We start from the raw sequence: 17,396 nt of genomic DNA, 5'->3' as shown, positions 1-17,396 counted from the left end.
CCAGGTGGAAACTTGGAACTTTATTAAATACTCATTCACCCATTTGCCACCACCAACCAGAGCAGGAAAAAAAATTATCAAAATGGAATTTTAAAAAACCAAACCAAACAAATGAAACCCAATCCCCAGTATGTACAGGGCTAATTCCCTGCCTCTCTGCCACAGAGAGGACAGGGGGCAACTGGGGGCGGGTGGGGCTGGCCACCTTTTCTCCAGCCACAGGCCCCTGAGCAATTCTGACTATGATGGCAGGAAATCCCTGCTACCAAATGGCCAGGCATCTTGGCAGTCCTCCAGGGAGGTGGATATTGCTGGGAGGAGCAGGGCTGAGCCTGCTCTGCCCCTACTGGGCTGAAGAGCTGTCTGCCCCTTCCCCTGGTGGGCAGTGACCAGTCAGAATAGAGGACCAGTCCCCACAGCAGTCCCAATTGCCGCCTGAGAAGGGGAGTGGACTGAGGGCAGGAAGGTTGTTCTCTGGAGGAAGGAGGGTGGGCACCCAGCTGATTCTGAGGGGAGGATGCCCCAGTGCAGCCTGGTGACCAGCTCGTCCTCTTTAGCTCCTGAGGATGACACACTCCCCCGATTCCAGCTGTTCGGTCTTCCTCTTGGGCAGGGCCCCTGGACCCTTCAGTGAGGCTGTTTTCCTGTCGCCTTCTCACCCTGGAGACCTATGTGGCCACCTTCTATGTGTCAGCCACAGCCCGGGCTCTTGGAAGCAAGGATGCCTGTGTGGCATGGCACCTCCTCCAACACGGTGTGGGACCCAGTCCCCTGGGACTCAGCAGCCGTTCTCTGGCTCTGTAGCCTCCAGGGTCACGGCCCCTTGCTGCATGGCAGCGGTGGCCACACTGATGGCCTCCTCTAAGGTCTGCTGCTCCTCCAGCTGTGGAGAAGGGGATGAAGGAAGGAGAGAATGAGACACTCCCCACTACAGTCTAGTGTCTACTTTTCTGAATCCCCTCCATCCACTCAGTGCCACATCCTGAGCAGTTAGTAGGGCCCCAATTAACAGGAAGTTCATGGACTAGAGTCCTAGCAGGCTAAGCGTGGCCAGGGAGCCACAGAATGGTCCATGGTCAGAGAGTTGGGCCTGATCACAGAAGGGAATGACTGGCTGGAGGGGACCTTAGTCATCATCTACTTTAGCCCCACTTGTTTTCCTGATGAAGAAACAGACACACGGAGAGACAAGGGGTTTAAATGACCACGTGTGTTGCCATTGAAATTATTCTAAAGGCCAGAGGGGGCTTCACCACTCTGCTTCAGTCAAGAAAGAGCCTGAGACAGGTGTGTGGATGCAGGCAGAAAGGGATTTGTCTTCTGAAATGAGCTCTTTTTGAGCCGAATGCCCTTCTCTTCAACATCTCCACCTCATTCATTTCCCTCCCATCCTTATTCCTTTCTCAGGGTATTGGACCTCTACACCCACCTGCACCGCAATGTGCGTCCCGTTGGCTGTGGCCAACAGTGCCACCTGTTGGTGATGAAGGGATGCTACACTAGAGTCTTCGGCCACCACAGCCCCAGAGGTAATGATTGTAACCTGAAATATAAAAGAAGGTTTTCCTAACCCACCTACATTACTCTCCCTCCCCCAATCCAAATAAAAATGTCTTAAGCAAGGTGGCTAGGAACAAGCCAGAAAGGGATGGATAAAACCACTATAGGTCAGATTAATTAGCACAGGGCTCAGAGCTTAGTGAGATGGTACTTTTCTCTTACAGGCAACTTAATTTAGGGATTTTTGAATCATAGAAGGTTAGAGCTGTCAAAGGCCCAAAGATCATTTAATCCCCTCATTTGGAAATGGACTGGTCCATGGAAAAGTGACTTGCCCATGATAGCAAAGCCAAGCAAATTAGAAGTAGATCAAGATTTAGAAACTGTCTCATGACCCCCCGTGAAACGCTTTTCAAGAGGAGAGTTGCTGATGGCCCAGAGGAGCCGCGGGGGGAGTCTTGGTCCTGTAAAGAAGGCATGACTAAGTCAGCCTGCACCGTAACACCCACCCCACACAAAGGAAGGACAAGAGAACAAGAAACCCCAAGCAAACCGCCTGGTCATACGGGCTGTGTCTGCGTGCCATCAGCGCTGACCATGGTGACCGTATGTGTGCCAGATGTGGCAAGGTCATCGTCCTCACTGGGTATGGTGAGGGTGGTGCTGCTGTGCTGGGTCACCATGCTGATAGCGCTCCCCAGGGCCTGCAGGTCTTCCGGGGACAGGCTGACCTGCCGATAGGAAGGAAGATGAGCTGGCAGTGCAGCGGAAGGTTGTGTGAAAGCCCCTAGGTGGACATACCTGCTCTCCCAGACAAGGGTAACTCACCAATAAGCTAGCCAATTAGCTTCAAGTTATAGAGGTGTAGGGGGACAGGGACAAGCGAGTAAAACCGGTCTCAGGTTGCAAAAAGCTGGCCACTTCTATTTACCACTACTTTGCCTTGGGGCTCTGCTCCATGCAGTTTGGGGTCTCGACCCAATTTAATCCTCATGTCAACTCCAAAAGACAGAAGTGCACTTAACAGTGAGGGTGCTGACAAGGGTCATGTTATACTGCTGGCTAGAAACTCTAGCTTCCAGACCCCACGCCACGATCTGGCCCCCACATCAACATGCTTCTCTTGAGAAGGATATCCAAGTGTCTCACTCAGACGATCAGGACCTGTCAGCCTCCATGTAAAGGGGAAGCTAGTAACTGCGCTCTCAAAGTTCCAGAGGTTGAGGTGAAAGCATGAGGAGAAGAGGCTGGCTTACAAGACTGGCTATCCTCAGCCTCAGCTCCCTGAGATCCACAAGGCTAAAAAGAGAAACTGGGTAGAGGTGGGGCTGTCAGAACTTCGGGACTCCCCAGAGAGAGAGAGAGAGAGAGAGAGAGAGAACCAACCAGAGCGGCCCACCGCACTCCTACCCCAGGGCCTGTACCTGCTGGGCACCATCCTGAGTGATCAGAGCCACCTGGGGGGCCCCGTCCTCCTCGGTCACCATGGCCACTTGGGCTGGGATGGCATCACCTTCTTCTTTCACCTCCGAAAGGTAAGCAATGCGCGGTCGTTTGGGTGGCAGGCTCTCCTCGGCTGCACACGCGGCTAGGAGAGGAAAGCCCAGGCTTACATCTGCCACCCGGTGGCCGCGGGAGGCCTGGCTTGTCCCCACTCTCACCTCCTATCCACACCCCTCACCCTCGAGCTGCTGTTGCTCATAAAGGGCCTGCTCGCTCTCCTCCGTGGCCTCCAGCTCGCCGTGGGCGCTGCGCTTGTGCATGGCCAGGGTGGAGGTCTGCCGGTACGTCTTGCCGCAGGTGCTGCAGGTGTAGGGCTTGCAGTGTGTGTGCACCACATGGTGCTTATACAGGCTCGAGTACTCGGTGAAGCGCTTCCCGCAGCCTGGTACCGTGCAAACGTATGGCTTCTCCCCTGGGGACACTGAGCTGTGAGGGGGGTGGGAACTGGGGCTGGCAAGGGGAAAACTAAGGGGATGGGAGAGGGAAACAGGGCTGGTGGAGCGGGAGCCAGAGGGAGGGAGAGGGACTGACACCCAGGACTCTGAAAAGACACAGCTGGAGATAATGGCCAGTGGAACACAGAGGGGACAGAAGTGTGGGACCACTGAGCCCAGAGATGAGGTAGGGAGAAAATGGGGAGATGAGGGAAGGCTGGGTGAGTGAAGGCACTGGCGGGGGCCGCTGGGGGCTTGGAAAGTTGAAGGCTGTCAACAGAAGAGGCAGGAGATGGGGGTAACCGATGTTATCAGGTGTGATGGGAAAGTGAGGGGACACATGTGGCCGAGAGGTGACACAGAAGGCTGGATGAGGGATGTGACACTGGGGAGGGTGAGGATACACAGGAGTCATATGGACAGTGGAGGCGGTGAGGAGGTAGGGTGACATTTCACTCTGCTTTTCCCCCCTCACGACTGACCCTGGCCTTTCCCCAAGGGCTCAGGTGTGGGGAGCAGGCAGGGAGCTGAGAGAGCTAGCTGTATGTTGGACTTAACCAGGGAGGAACCGCTCACTTCAAGTGAGACCGTGGTTCTGGAGATATGGCCGGAACCACAGAACCCCCTCTCCCCGCCCATGGGCCAGCCTGGACTGGCCAGCAGAAGGGCTCTGGGCTAGGAGCCGAGACCATTTCTCAGGTCAGAAAGCCTGTGGTTGAGGGGGCTGGGGCCTCAGAGGGGGTGCTTCTCGCATGCCAGCTGGCCCACCTGTGTGGATGCGCACGTGATTCTTGTAGTTGGTGGCGCTGGTGAAGCCCCGGCCACAGTGGGGCTCGGGGCAGGTGTAGGGCCGCTCGCCTGTGTGGGTGCGCACATGTACCTTGCGGATATTTGATGTGGTGAAGGAGCGGCCACAGCCCTCAAAGGGGCATCGGAATGGGCGTTCACCTGTGGAAATGGGGTGGGTGAGGGGGACCGCTCAGGAAGGGAGGTTGTGCCAGAGTGAGGAGCTCCAGGTCCAAATGTGAACAGGGCAGGGCCCAGCCTACCAGTGTGGGTCCGGACGTGCTTCTGCAGGTCTCCTGAGGTCTTGAAGGCCTTGCTGCACAACTCCTCTGGGCACTTATATGGCTTCTCACCAGTGTGGGTGCGCACATGGCTCTTCAGCCCATATCCTGTCCACATGTGGGAGGGAGGGATGAGAAGAGGCTCTGTGGGGCCTCATCCCCCTCATTATCCTAATTCAGAGGTTCTCCACCTTAAGGTCTGCTCCAGCCCTCCTCAGGCACAAGAAGCCTATGTCGACCTCTCTCCCAACCCAGCCTGGGCACATAAGAGGGGCTAGAAAAGCCCACACTTTCCTCTTCAGGGGAGCCAGTGCCAGTCTAGAACAAGGGTCTGAGAGCTACGGCTAAAGGTTTCAGAGGGGAAATGAAGGCCGGACAGATGCAATGGACCAAATACCCCACAGCTGATGCAAGAGGCGGGGGTCTCTCTACCAAGCCCCCAGGCTCCTTTGGCTGGCCTGGCTTATGCTGCCTCTCACTTCCATAACCGGGTTTCTTCCAGAGACGGCACCCTACAAGACAGAGTGCTCTGACAGCAGTCTCTCCAGGAAGGCAGGAAATTCCCAAAGCAAATCTAGAACTCTCTGTCCTCAACGGGAAGCAGGCCACCTTTAGTCTTCTTCCAGGTAAGTTACCTGTGGCAAAGGCCTTTCCGCAGCTGGGGAAATCACACCTGTACGGACGGTCACCCGTGTGAGCTCTTTCATGCACCTGTGGGGACAAGCAACCATGGGATTCAGAGGGACGAGGGTAGGAATATGCTCTTTGGTTTTCTTTAGGGCTCAGAGCATCAGTACTGGCCACTACCTTTACTTTGCCTCTTTAGCTGAGAGGCCACCTCCTCCAGAGGGCACTCTCTGATTCTCTTCCTTCCTGCACATGTGTGTCACAGGCCCCTGGGCTGACATTTCTGTACACTCATACCTTCCTTCCAGTAGCCAGTGAGAAACTCGAGAGCAAGGACTCGTTCTAGTTAACACAGGAAGGTGAAATTACAGCCTGGGCGGGGCAGGGGGGAACAGCAAGGCTGAAAGCTGTGTGTGACAACCTTACCTTTAAGTGATGAGCAGTGGTGTAGAGACGCCCACAGCCCTTGTAGCCGCAGCGGAATGCTCTGTCCCCAACCTGCTGTCCTTTGCCGTTATGGGGAGCCTGGCTGTCATGCAGAACCTGAGGAAAAAAATCTTGAGGTTCCTGTATGTATTCTCTCTCTTCAATGATGAGAGGGAAGAGGTAGGATATAGGGCCCAGCTGACAGCTCATAACCCAATAAATAGGGTTAAACCTGCCAGAGGGAGAAGGGCAACCTGGGATGACAGATCCAGACAGACAGGAAATACACAATGAAGCACCCTACAGAACAAACAGGGCTGGCATGTGAAGTCACCTCCCTAATAGATAGAGGGAGGGCTAAATGTCACAGGGGCATGACAGCTATGGAAGAAAGGGCATCCCCTAGACAACTAGGGTAAGGTGGCCTTTCAGGCCACCCCCGAGTGAGGCTGAGATTCAGCAGCCCCCACTTTTGGCCACACACACTTCAGAGGCCACAGTTCTGGACAGTGTTATCCTCTGATGGGAGGAGACCCCTCCCTCCCAGTGGGAAACCTGTGCTCAGAACGGGCATTCACAAGGGGCCTGCTGTGGGGATGAACTCACCTGGGCTCACCAGAGTGAGGTGACCATAAGCAGCAAGCTGCAGAAGTGCCCAGGGCAGGCCAAGGCAGGGGCCTGCAGGTCCTCGCCAGAAGTCTAAGCTCTAACTATAGCCCCCAGCTGACGGGCAAGTCCTTCTCTGTCATGTCTACTGGGAACATTGCTAAAGCCACCTGCTTCACACCAGCCTCGGGCCTCAGGGAGCCCTCACTGCTCTTCTGCTTTTCTGGGCCAGATCCTGTAGGGAGTGTCCCTTAGTATTTGTTTCTGGGACACTTTGGCCTTCCCGGGAGCACCCGAAACAGAACTCTGGAAGTTATGGGGAGTAGGGGGCAGATGGGTGAGGCCAAATTCATGGCAAGGTCTGTCTAGTCAGCTCCAGGTCTGGAGGTCAAGCAGATGACAAAATTTCATGGACACTTAAGCAGCTGGTGAGTGGTGGGGGAGTGTCACAGGCAGCCAGGCCTGCTTGGCGGGCTAACCCACTCAGGTGTTCGGATTTCCCATGTCTCACTTGCTCTCAAGGGAATCAAGGAACTTCAGGGTTGGAAGTGACCTCTGAAGTCATCTAGCTCTATCTCATCCTCCCAGAGGAACGAGCTGAGGCCTAGGAGTGGAATGACTTGCTCAAGGTTAGACTAGGCAGAGGCAGAGCCAGCATGGATCTCAGGGCTCATGACTCAAAGCCCAGCTGTCTTTCTAACAGCAGCAAGTCTCAAATATGGCTTCTAAAATACACCACAGGGAACGGTGGCAGGAGTGGGCATAGCCCTAAGTGGTCCGCTCTAAACTTTTGTGCTTCATTTTGAAAAGACAAGAGAATTTCTTCTCCTTTAACACAGCCACATAGTTTTATTATAAAAACAACTCACCCCAGTCTTTGGGTAACACTAGTGCTCCAGGGAGCCCCACTGTGTCCACCCTGAGGCTCTACAGCTCATTCTAGCGAGGCTGCACTCCAGTTTGGCATGCTCAGAGATCTCTGTGCCCTCTTCCCCCATGGGCAGGACCCTAGCTCCCACGGAGAGAGCGCTGACTGTTGACACTGGGAGAGCCAAGATCCTTTTCCCTCACAGCTAAGCTACTGTGTGGGCCTTGTGTTCCAAGAAGCTCAGGTGCTCTGTTGCATCTGCCCTTGTCGTTGCCTACTGAGGTTATTTTTCCAAATGGCTAAGTGAGTTGCAGAGAAGAAATAAATACCAGAACATCTGACCTCAGTGGCCTGGAAAACTATTAAAAGTCACGGGCAAGGGCATTCTCAGTACAGAGGATTATTACAACAGCAAAAGTGAAGCTGGGTCTAAATTGCCACTATACAGACGGCACCAATTCTTAAAGCCGCCTTCCCTCTGCAGAAGCATCATAAGCCAGGGCAAGTGTCAACAGCTGTTGGTGGCCCCATGTTATGCACACCCTGGATGGTGATGTGAGAGATGAGTCAGGGAGGCAGGGTGGAGGGACAAAGGGGGTAGCTCAGGCCATGCCCAAGCACAGGATGGCCCTCGTCCCCTAGGGTGGTGGCAGTTTTGGCCAAGGGAGCTGATGGGCAGCATCAGGCTTTGTGAGCTCACCTTGCTGGCATACTGCTCCAGGGCCACCACTGTGTCTGCGCCGAAGCCCTCATCGTCCTCTGCAGCCAGGTCCTCCAAGCCCACCTCTGTCTGCACGGCCAGGATGGCGCTGTCTGACGGCACAGCCACAGGGTGATGAATGTAGGCAGTGGAGCCGTCTTCCAGCTGGACGGCCTCCAGGGCACTGGGGTCATAGCCCTCTGCAGGGAACACGCGGTTAGCCCAGATGCTGCACAAAGGCAAGAGATACAGCTGGGACCCTGGCTTTAAGGTAACGAGAGGTACATATACCAAGGAAGGTTTCAGCATCTCCTGGTCCTTCACCTTGGTGATTCACTCTGGCTGGCCCTCCTTCTGGGGCCACCTCTCCTGAGGACAAGGTCTCCTATGGGGCACTGACTGGGAACTCACAAGGTCCATGAGGACCTGAGGGGACCATCATCATCTTGGCCTAGATGACCCTAAGAACCTCCTAACATCACCTCCTCTAATTCCCTCCAGGCAGCACAGCATCCAGAGGGATCTCTGCAGGACACATATGAGATCGTGTTATCAGATGGTTCAACCACTTCCCACTGGTCTCAGGATAAAGACCAACAATAAAGCCCTTATCTTGACACGCAAGGCCCAGTGCACTGGCCCCCGCCTCTCTCATCTTACCCACCCCCCTCCTCTACCTTCTGGCCTTCAGCAGTTCCTTCAAACATGACATTCTTCCTCCTCCCATCTCTGAGCCTCACACGCTGTTCCTTCCTTCTCTTGGGAGTACAGAACCCTCCCTGCCATCCCTCTTCCCCCAGCTAAGTCTACCCTTTAGCTCTCAGCCCAAGCATCACTTCCTCAGAGAAGCCCTCCCTGAGCTGGATCTCCACTTGGGATGATCTGTTCATTGGTGACAGCATGTCTCACTTCTGTTTCCTACACTAGACTCTAGAAGAGCAGGGACTGTGTCTGCCTTTGTCCTCTCTTGTACACTCCACACCTAGCACAATGCCTGGCATGCAGTACTTGCTCAAGAAACTACTTGTAGAAGGAATAAACCGTTATTCCTCATTACCTTAGAGGCTTCATTTTTTTTTTTTTTTAATATTTATTTTTGAGACAGAGCGAGAGACAGAGTGCAAGTGGCAGAGGGACAGACAGAGGGAGACACAGAATGTGAAGTGGGCTCCAGACCCCAAGCTGTCAGCACAGAGCCTGATGCGGGGCTCGAACTCACCAACAGTGAGATCATGACCTGAGCCGAAGTTGGACGCTTAACCGACTGAGCCACTCAGGCGCCCCAGAGGCTTCAGTCTTAAATGTCAGTTAAGTTTTTATTCTTGGTCTTGGATCATGTCCTTGGGTCCTGTTTAAAGCCCTAAGACTTTGTGGCTGTGCTAGAGCTAAAGCTGCTATTGAGGCCCATGCTATTGAGCCCCGAGGCTCAGTTTCCCAGAGGCAGAAACAGCCGCTGATATAGTCTGGACCAGGGAAGGTAAGCGAGACCAGGGAGGGTAGGCGAGACAGCTAATCCAGGTGAGTTTAGGACTATAGCCCCGACCTCTGCCAATTATGCCACCCTCCCTTCCTGCCACTCACGGTGACTGTGACCCCACCTTTGGGTGTGCGGTGTATGTAGGCCATGCTGCCATCTTCCAGCTGCACAGGTTGTCCATCCTCAAAGGAAAGAGGTTCTGTAATGAGAGCAATGCTTGCCTTTCTCTGGAGCTTGGTGCCTGGGAAGGGTCCCTCAGTGGGGGCTGCCTGGCCTCCCTCCATCCGGCAGAGGTGCTTTGGCGTGCTCTCACCTTTCTGCACCGTCACTTGGTGAATGTATGCAGTGGTCCCATCCTCGAGCTGGATCACCTGCCCTTCAAGCAGCTTCTCTCCTGTGAAGGTGGAAATGGAGAGAAGGAGATTAGGCCCCAAAGAGGTGGGAGGGACACCTGCCTGCTTCTAGAAGAGGCCTGCTTGAGGCATAGTCTGCCTGTCTAAGCACAGGTAACATGTCCCCTGCTCCCTGCCTCCCTGGGCCTGGGCCCCAGAGGTACTACACATGAAGACATCTCACCACGAGGAACCTAACAGCTTCCAACAGAATCCTTTCTTCTTACTCAAGGAGGAGCAACTTCATTTATTATTCTATCCATGCCCGGTGAAGTGGGGACTTCCAACCTAGTAGTAAGTTTCTGAGACTGATCTAGAGAACAAAGAATGCCCTGAAAAATACATTCCTCGTCTGCCACTGTGGCACCATGCCCAGAACTAGACCTTCTAATAAGGCAGTATAGCTTAGTGGTTAAAAGCAAGAGGCTTTGGGGGCGCCTGGATGGCTCAGTCGGTCAAGCATCCGAGTCTTGGTTTCAGCTCAGGTCATGATCTCCTGGTTCGTGGGTTCGAGCCCCAAGTAGGGCTCTGCACTGATAATGCGTGCTTACCTGCATGCACTCTCTTTCTCAAAATAAAGAAATAAAAAAAAAGAAAGAAAAAAGAAAAAAAGCAAATGGCTCTGGAACTGTCCAGGCCTCCTGGGTTTGAATTTCAGCTTTGCCTCTTAACAGCTTAATAGCTGTGTGTTCTTAGACAGTTTATTTAACCTCTCTGTGCCTTAGTTTCCTTCTCTTCAAATGAGGATTAAAAACTGTGTCTTCACTGGGTTGCTGTGAGGGTTAAATGAGTTAATGAGTAGAAGACAGTGACAGGAACATGGTCAGCCCTCAGTAAGTCTGTTTTTATCATCATAAACCCAATCTGCATTTTTGAAGGAACAGAAAATAAAGCAACAGGGAGCTTATGTGTGAATGCAGCTGTCATGCTACTGTGTATCCTCTAGGTCTTATTCCATTGCTGCTGTGGGGAATGTCTCCTTCATTCACCTCTGACATTTTTTCTTCTTTTCTCAAGTAGGCTTCGCACCCAGTGTGGAGCCCAGTGTAGGGCTTGAACTCACCACCCTGAGAACAAGAGTTGGATGAGTAACTGACTGAGCCACCCAGGCGCCCTGACCTCTGACATTTTCCTTTCAATTTTCTTATAAAAAGAAAAACAAACCCGACTCACCTAAGGCAACCAGCAAGCAGTATAGAATGTAGCAAGACTCCAGAGTTCCTGAGATATTTCCCATCTGTTATCTCAGATACTTACTGGGGAGCACCTCTAAGAGCAACGAACTCTTCTGTTTAGAAGTAGAATTAGGCCTCTCCTCACGTCCAGTGAATTTCCAAGGGGACGAGGGGGAAAGAGTGAGAAAGGGAGGAAGGGATAGGGAAGAGTTCATGCCAAGTGGTTTGCTTATTCCTTTCTTCCCGAGCTTCAGGTTTAGGAATTTGAGTTCTTATGATGTGGGAAAAGGATGAGGCAGCTGCTTCTGGCCCAACTCTCTGCTGCCTCCCCCGTCAGAAGAATCCCCAAAGTTGCCTCCACACTGAGTCTTCTCGGGTCTGTAACCAATAGTTCTACAAGCCAGCCAAAGGCAGGTAAGGCAGAGACAAAGGTAAGAAGTAGGAGAAAGGCAGTTAGGGTGAGGGAGTGGGATCCCCCACTTCCCTTCCACCAGGAAGCCATGGGCTTCCCCGCATCTAACACTTTATCTGTTGTGGCAAGGGCACCGCACTTGGGGTTCTGAGAGCATTAGCAGAACTTCTGCTAGTACAGTGGCTATTGCTTCAAGGCAGGAGACAAAAGGTTGAGGAGAGTTATTGGAGAAAAGGTTTCAACCTAGAATCACCTCTCATACCAGAGACAACAATGGGGAGAGCCAGGGGCAGGGAGAGCAGTTCACATCCCACCTCATATCCCATTATGGAGAGGTGACCATATGTTCCTGTTTGCCTGGAACGGTTTCAGTGCATTTTTATTCATAGCACACTCTTCCACCCTCAAAAGTGTTGGGCCTGAATAACACGTTTTATGCCTACCCTAATTACAGATAAGTCTCATAAAATTTCAGGGCTTCCTGCTGCCTAAGCTGGACTCAGAAGGAGCTGCCTGCCAACAAAGATGAAAGCACCCTGGTCAAGAGCTTCAGAGGAGCTCACCAGGGAGAGAGATGCCTTTTAGAACAGTGTGGTTCCAGCTCCAGAAGGCCAGCGCGACCCTCAGGAGTGTGCAATCTGTTGTGTGTGAGTCTGCGTACACACACGTGCACACATTGCAGCACCGTGCAGGAGCCAGAGAACAGGGACGGGAGAAAGCTATAAATGGGGAGGTGGGGGAGGCAAAGAGACCCAGACATAAGAAAAGAGGGTGGCTTTTTCAGGCCAAGTGCGGCCACTTGCTTTTTATTCATTCACTCGACCATTAATTCATAGCAGAAGACCAAGTCACGAGAAATAATTGGGTCTGTGCAGCAGCCACAGCCATGTCTATACTTCCTAAGTTCTTCCATCCCACTGAGACTGTAGCGGAGGGGCAACATCTGTGATGGGAAGTCTGCAAACACACAGTTTTGGGCTTCAAAAGTATTCCAGGCACACCTGGGTAGCTCAGTCCATTGAACATCTGACTTCGGCTCAGGTCATGATTTCATGGTTCGTGGGTTCAAGCCCCACATTGGGCTCTGCACTGACAGCATGGAGCCTGCCTTGGGATTCTCTCTCTTCTTTCTCTGCCCCTCCCCGACTTGTGCTTTCTCTCCCTCTCAAAATAAATAAATAAACTCTAAACAAACAAACAAACAAAAAAAAGGTATTACAGGAGCACCTGGGTGGCTCAGTTGGTTAAGTGTCCAACTTTGGCTCAGGTCATGATCTCAGTTCGTGAGTTCAGGCCCCGCATCAGACTCTCTGCTGTGAGCACAGAGCCTGCTTCAGATCCTCTGTCCCCACCTCTCTGCCCTTTTTCTGCTTGTGCTCTCTTTAAAAAATAAACATTAAAAAAAAAAAAAATATTCCAGACAAGTTCCACTCTCCAGAAAACAAAGCCAACCAGACCCACACATCATAGACAGTTCTTGACAAACAACCTTTCCAGAAGGCAACCCTTCCCCCCATATTGTCATATGGAAAGAGCTTGCTGATGAGATTAAGGGGCCTCTTTGTCGTCATCAGGAAGCAGACAATTTAAAATAAAATTAACAAACAATTTATCTGTACACTTGGAAATTAAAACACACTTTCACAATGTATTGAAACGAAGGAGGGTGATGTTGTAATGACAGTCCTTCATGAGGATGTTCACAGAGTCTAAATTTATTTTGAGAGAGAGTGCGCTCGCATGCGCGAGAGCAAGTGGGGGAGGGGCACAGAGAGAGGGAGACAATCCCAAGCAGACTCCTTACTGTCAGTACAGAGCCAATGTGGGGCTCGAAATCACAAACCATGAGATCATGACCTGAGCTGAAGTCAAGAGTTGGATGCTTAACTGACTGCGCCACCCAGGCGTCCCCCCGCCAATCACAGAGTCTAGAAGAGGCAAAATAAAGGGTAGGAACAAGGCAATGTTTGCCCAGTGCTGTCCAAGGCAGGCCATCTGGTGGGCCTGAGAATGCAGGTGGGAAAGGAGGCTGTCATGACTGTGCATAGGCTCTGCCCTTCAATGGCAGTCAGTTCTCACTCCATGTCCACCTTGATTTTCAGTTCCTTGAGAATTGAATTTCAGGTGAATCCAAATTTCAGATAAACAATAAAGTCTTTTTTTTTTAGTGTTTAGTGTTATTATTTTACTATTTTTAAATATTTATTTATTTTTGAGACAGAGAGCAAGCATGCGCAAACAGGGGAGGGGGACAGAGGATCCAAAGCGGGCTCTGCAGTGATAGCAGAGAGCCTGATATGGGGCTCAAACTCACAAACCACATGGCCTGAGCTGAAGTTGGATGCTTAATTAATGGAGTCACCCAGGTGCCCCTATTTTACTATTTTTAGTATTCTGTCCCATGTTTACAAATATCCATCCCATTCAGTATTTGGTACATACTTGTACTACCAAATTATTCATTGTTTATCTGTAATTCAAATTTTTTATTTTATTTTTTAAATATTTTTATTTATTTTTGAGAGAGAGAGGGAGAGAAAGAGTGCAAGTGGGGGAGGAGCAGAGAGAGAGGGAGATACAGAATCTGAAGCAGACTCCAGGCTCTGAACTGTCAGCACAGAGTCCCACACGGGGCTCGAACTCAGTGACCCACGAGATCATGACCTGAGCCAAAGTCAGACGCTCAATGACCGAGCCATCCAGGCTCCTGTTTATCTGCAACTCAAATTCAATGGTATACCCCGTATTTTTATTCCTGGAAACCTGAGTGGGGCCTAAGGCATGAGATCTATAACTGGGTGTCCCCCTCTGTACCTAACCTTGCTTGAAATAAAATAAACTGCTTCTAGAAAGTACTGAGAAACTGGACAGGGAATTATTTGAAGAGCAGGAAGTTATAACCACCACTGTGTTCATTCGTTTCCACAGGTTTTATGAACTACTCTTCACATGTAAGGAATCCTGCCTTCCAGAGGTCTTGGTTGCTGCAGCTGGGCTAGTCTGATTTTCTAGGCTGGCCTGCCTGGATGGCACTTTATTTTAAAGCGTTCCCTTTTTGCCAATTACCTCAAGAAATCCTCATGCAGAGTCAGTTGTGGCATGCAGGTGGGAGGACAGAGTGGGGGTAAGACTCTTAGAAGGGGACACTCCTCTCCAGAGGCTGGGGGAAAGGGCAGGATTCTGAGGTACCTGGAAATACGCACCTTTGACAGCTTGCTGGACATAGGCTGTCGTTCCATCACTGAGGGTCACCGTCTGCAGCCCCAAGCTCTCCATGGCAAACTGCTACTTGTATACTCAGACATGAAGTTGGCTTCTGGCCAGCACCAAGAGCCACAGCTGAGGTCAGAGATTTCCTTCTGGGTCACAAGTCTGAGAAAATGGACAGTCAAATTATGAGTTGTATACCTTCCTCCTGCTACAAGGATCTACAAGGAAAGAGTGGATGAGGCCAGCCAAGAAGAAAAAGAGATGAATTCTTCCAAGTATACAACCGTGTTGGTTTTTTATGAAGAAGGTTCAAAACATACCTATTTAAGAATTCTTAAAGTTGAGCACACAACAGAAGCACACCAAACTGTTTGTAAAACCCACTTTTTTTTTTCTTTCTGAAGTTTACTTATTTATTTTGAGAGAGGGAAAGAATGAATGGGGGAGGGGCAGAGAGCGAGGAGAGAGCAAGAATCCTAAGCAGGCTCTGCACCAGTAGTGCAGAGCCCAAAGTGGGGCTTGAACTCACGAACTGTGAGATCATGACCTGAGCCAAAGTCAGACACTTAACTGACTGAGTCACCCAGGTCCAGTCGAAACCCATCTTTAAATTCACTCTCCTCAGAAGGAAGCCCCATTGAAGGCAGGCTGCCAACCCCAAGCTGCTGATTCTCTCTACACATTCCGACATCTCTCCCACGCTCAGATCTATCCATCCACTGGCCTTGCTGGCCATCATCAGTGAATATCTCACAGGCATCACTAACAGAATGAGTCCCCAACAGAACTCACAATGGGCTCCCCAGAACTGTTCCCCTTCCAGTATTCCCTATGCCTGGACTGGCATCTCTGCCCACCCAAAATCGGTGGGGTCATCCTTGATTCTTCCTTTTCCCTCAAAAATCTCGATACACCACTATCTGCCACCATACACAAAAATTAACTCAAAATGGATTAAAGACTTGAATGCAAGACGTGAAACCATAAAACTCCTAGAAGAAAACATAGGTGATAAGCTCCGTGACATGGTCTTGGTTCTAATTTTTTTGGGTCTGACACCCAAAGCAAAGGCAACAAAAGTGAAAATAAATAAGTGGGACTGGATCAAACTAAAAAGTGTCTGCACAGCAGAGGAAATCATCAACAAAATGAAAAGGCAACCTACCAAATGGGTGAAAATATCTGCAAATCATATATCCAATAAGGGGTTAATACCCAAAATAAAGAACTTATATAAGTCAACACCAAGAAACCAAACAATCTGATTAAAAAAGGGCAGGACCTGAATAAACATTTTTCCAAAGAACACATCCAGATGGACAACAGGTACATAAAAAGATGCTCGACATCCCCAATCACCAGAGAAATGCAAATCAAAGCCATAATGAGATCTCACTTCATACCTGTTATAATGGCTATTATCAAAAGACGCAAAATAACAAGCGTTGGGAAGGATGTGGAGAAAACGGAACCCTTGTGCACTGTTGGTGGGAGTGGAAATTGGTATAAAGTGGAAAACAGTATGGAGCTTCCTCAAAAAATTAAAAATAAAACTACCATATGATCCAGCAATTCCACTTCTGGATTTTTATCCAGAGAAAATAAAAACACTAACTTCAAAAAAAATAAAAGCATCGAGCATTATTTACAATAGCCAAGACATGGAAAATACTTAAGTGTCTATGGATGGATGAATGGATAAAGAAAATGTGGAGCATATATAAAATGGGATATTATTTAGCCATAAAAAAAGGAAATCTTGCCACCTGTAATAACATGGATGGACCTAGACAGTATTATGCTAAGTGAAGTAAGTCAAAGACAAATACCGTATGAGCTAACTCAGAAGTGTCTTTAAAAAAAAAGACCCCAGGGGCGCCTGGGTGGCGCAGTCGGTTAAGCGTCCGACTTCAGCCAGGTCACGATCTCGCGGTCCGTGAGTTCGAGCCCCGCGTCGGGCTCTGGGCTGGTGGCTCGGAGCCTGGAGCCTGTTTCCGATTCTGTGTCTCCCCCTCTCTCTGCCCCTCCCCCGTTCATGCTCTGTCTCTCTCTGTCCCAAAAATAAATAAAAACGTTGAAAAAAAAATTAAAAAAAAAAAAAAAAAAGACCCCAAACACCCAAACTCATAGATACAGAGAACAGATTGGTGGTTGCCAGAGGCAAGGGTCCGGGGTGGGCAAAATGGATAAAGAGAGTCAAAAGGTACAAACTTCCAGTTATAAAATAAGTAAATCACGGGGATGTAATGTATAGCATGATTGACCATAGTTAATAATAATACTGTGTTGCGTATTTGGCAGTTGCTAAGAGAATAAATCTTAAAAGTTCTAAACACAAGAAAGAAAGTCTGCAATTATGTATGGTGAGGGATATTAACTAAACTAAATGTGGTGATAATTTCACAATATATACGAATATTAAGTCACTATGTTCTACAACCCAAAACTTAGTATAATGTTGTATGTCAATTACACCTCAATTAAAAACAATTTTAAAAAACTTAAGAAGTATATGTACCTATTTCAGGTGAGTATCACCTCTCACATCTTGACCATTGTTAAGAGCCTCCTGAAGTATGTCCTCAAATAAACTCTTGCCTGTTTCCTATTCACTTTGTAATACTGTGTCAGAGTGCCCTTAAAAAAAGTACAGGGGCACCTGGATGGCTCAGTCCATTAAGCATCCTACTCTTGATTTCAGCTCAGGTCATGATCTCATGGTTTGTGACTTCCAGCTCCACCTCAGGCTCTGTGCTGACAGTGCGGAGCCTGCTAGGGATTCTCTCTCCCTCTCTCTCAAAATAAGTAAACTTAAAAAGAAAAAAAAAAAGTTCAAGTCTACACCCGCTACTTCCTTGATCAAACTCTTGAGTAGCTTGCTATGGTCCTTGGACTCCACCTTGTCAGCATGGCTCCCAGCCATGATAAATCCCTGCAGCCCTGGGCGCTACCTCTTCCTGGTACTCACACTAGAGTCGCCTACTTCGGTACTTATCACT

At 50.1% G+C, this 17,396-nt stretch overlaps 1 protein-coding gene across 4 annotated transcripts in view; it reads right to left on the bottom strand.

Annotated features, from left to right (window-relative positions):
• ZNF76 (zinc finger protein 76) overlaps nt 1–17,396 on the bottom strand; it is a 33,213-nt gene continuing 15,817 nt past the window's right edge. For 3 of the 4 annotated variants that reach the window (XM_086706660.1, XM_025925478.2, XM_086706661.1), the window contains 13 exons: nt 14,391–14,559; nt 9,522–9,602; nt 9,330–9,407; nt 7,732–7,931; nt 5,558–5,674; nt 5,140–5,215; nt 4,487–4,612; nt 4,206–4,385; nt 3,182–3,415; nt 2,925–3,088; nt 2,067–2,231; nt 1,430–1,543; nt 1–883 (listed from right to left, as the gene is read on the bottom strand). In XM_086706660.1, the coding sequence (XP_086562786.1) occupies nt 779–883; nt 1,430–1,543; nt 2,067–2,231; nt 2,925–3,088; nt 3,182–3,415; nt 4,206–4,385; nt 4,487–4,612; nt 5,140–5,215; nt 5,558–5,674; nt 7,732–7,931; nt 9,330–9,407; nt 9,522–9,602; nt 14,391–14,463 (1,713 nt within the window). In that variant the 5' untranslated portion in view covers nt 14,464–14,559 and the 3' untranslated portion in view covers nt 1–778. Of the gene's footprint in view, nt 884–1,429; nt 1,544–2,053; nt 2,232–2,924; nt 3,089–3,181; nt 3,416–4,205; nt 4,386–4,486; nt 4,613–5,139; nt 5,216–5,557; nt 5,675–7,731; nt 7,932–9,329; nt 9,408–9,521; nt 9,603–14,390; nt 14,560–17,396 lie in introns of those variants that run through there. The other variant, XM_086706662.1, reaches the window with a different exon arrangement.

Source organism: Puma concolor, chromosome B2 (assembly GCF_028749965.1).
Source record: "Puma concolor isolate L17-30 chromosome B2, mPumCon1.1.hap2, whole genome shotgun sequence".
Lineage (NCBI taxonomy): Eukaryota > Metazoa > Chordata > Mammalia > Carnivora > Felidae > Puma > Puma concolor.
This window is presented reverse-complemented; position numbering and strand designations above follow the sequence as displayed.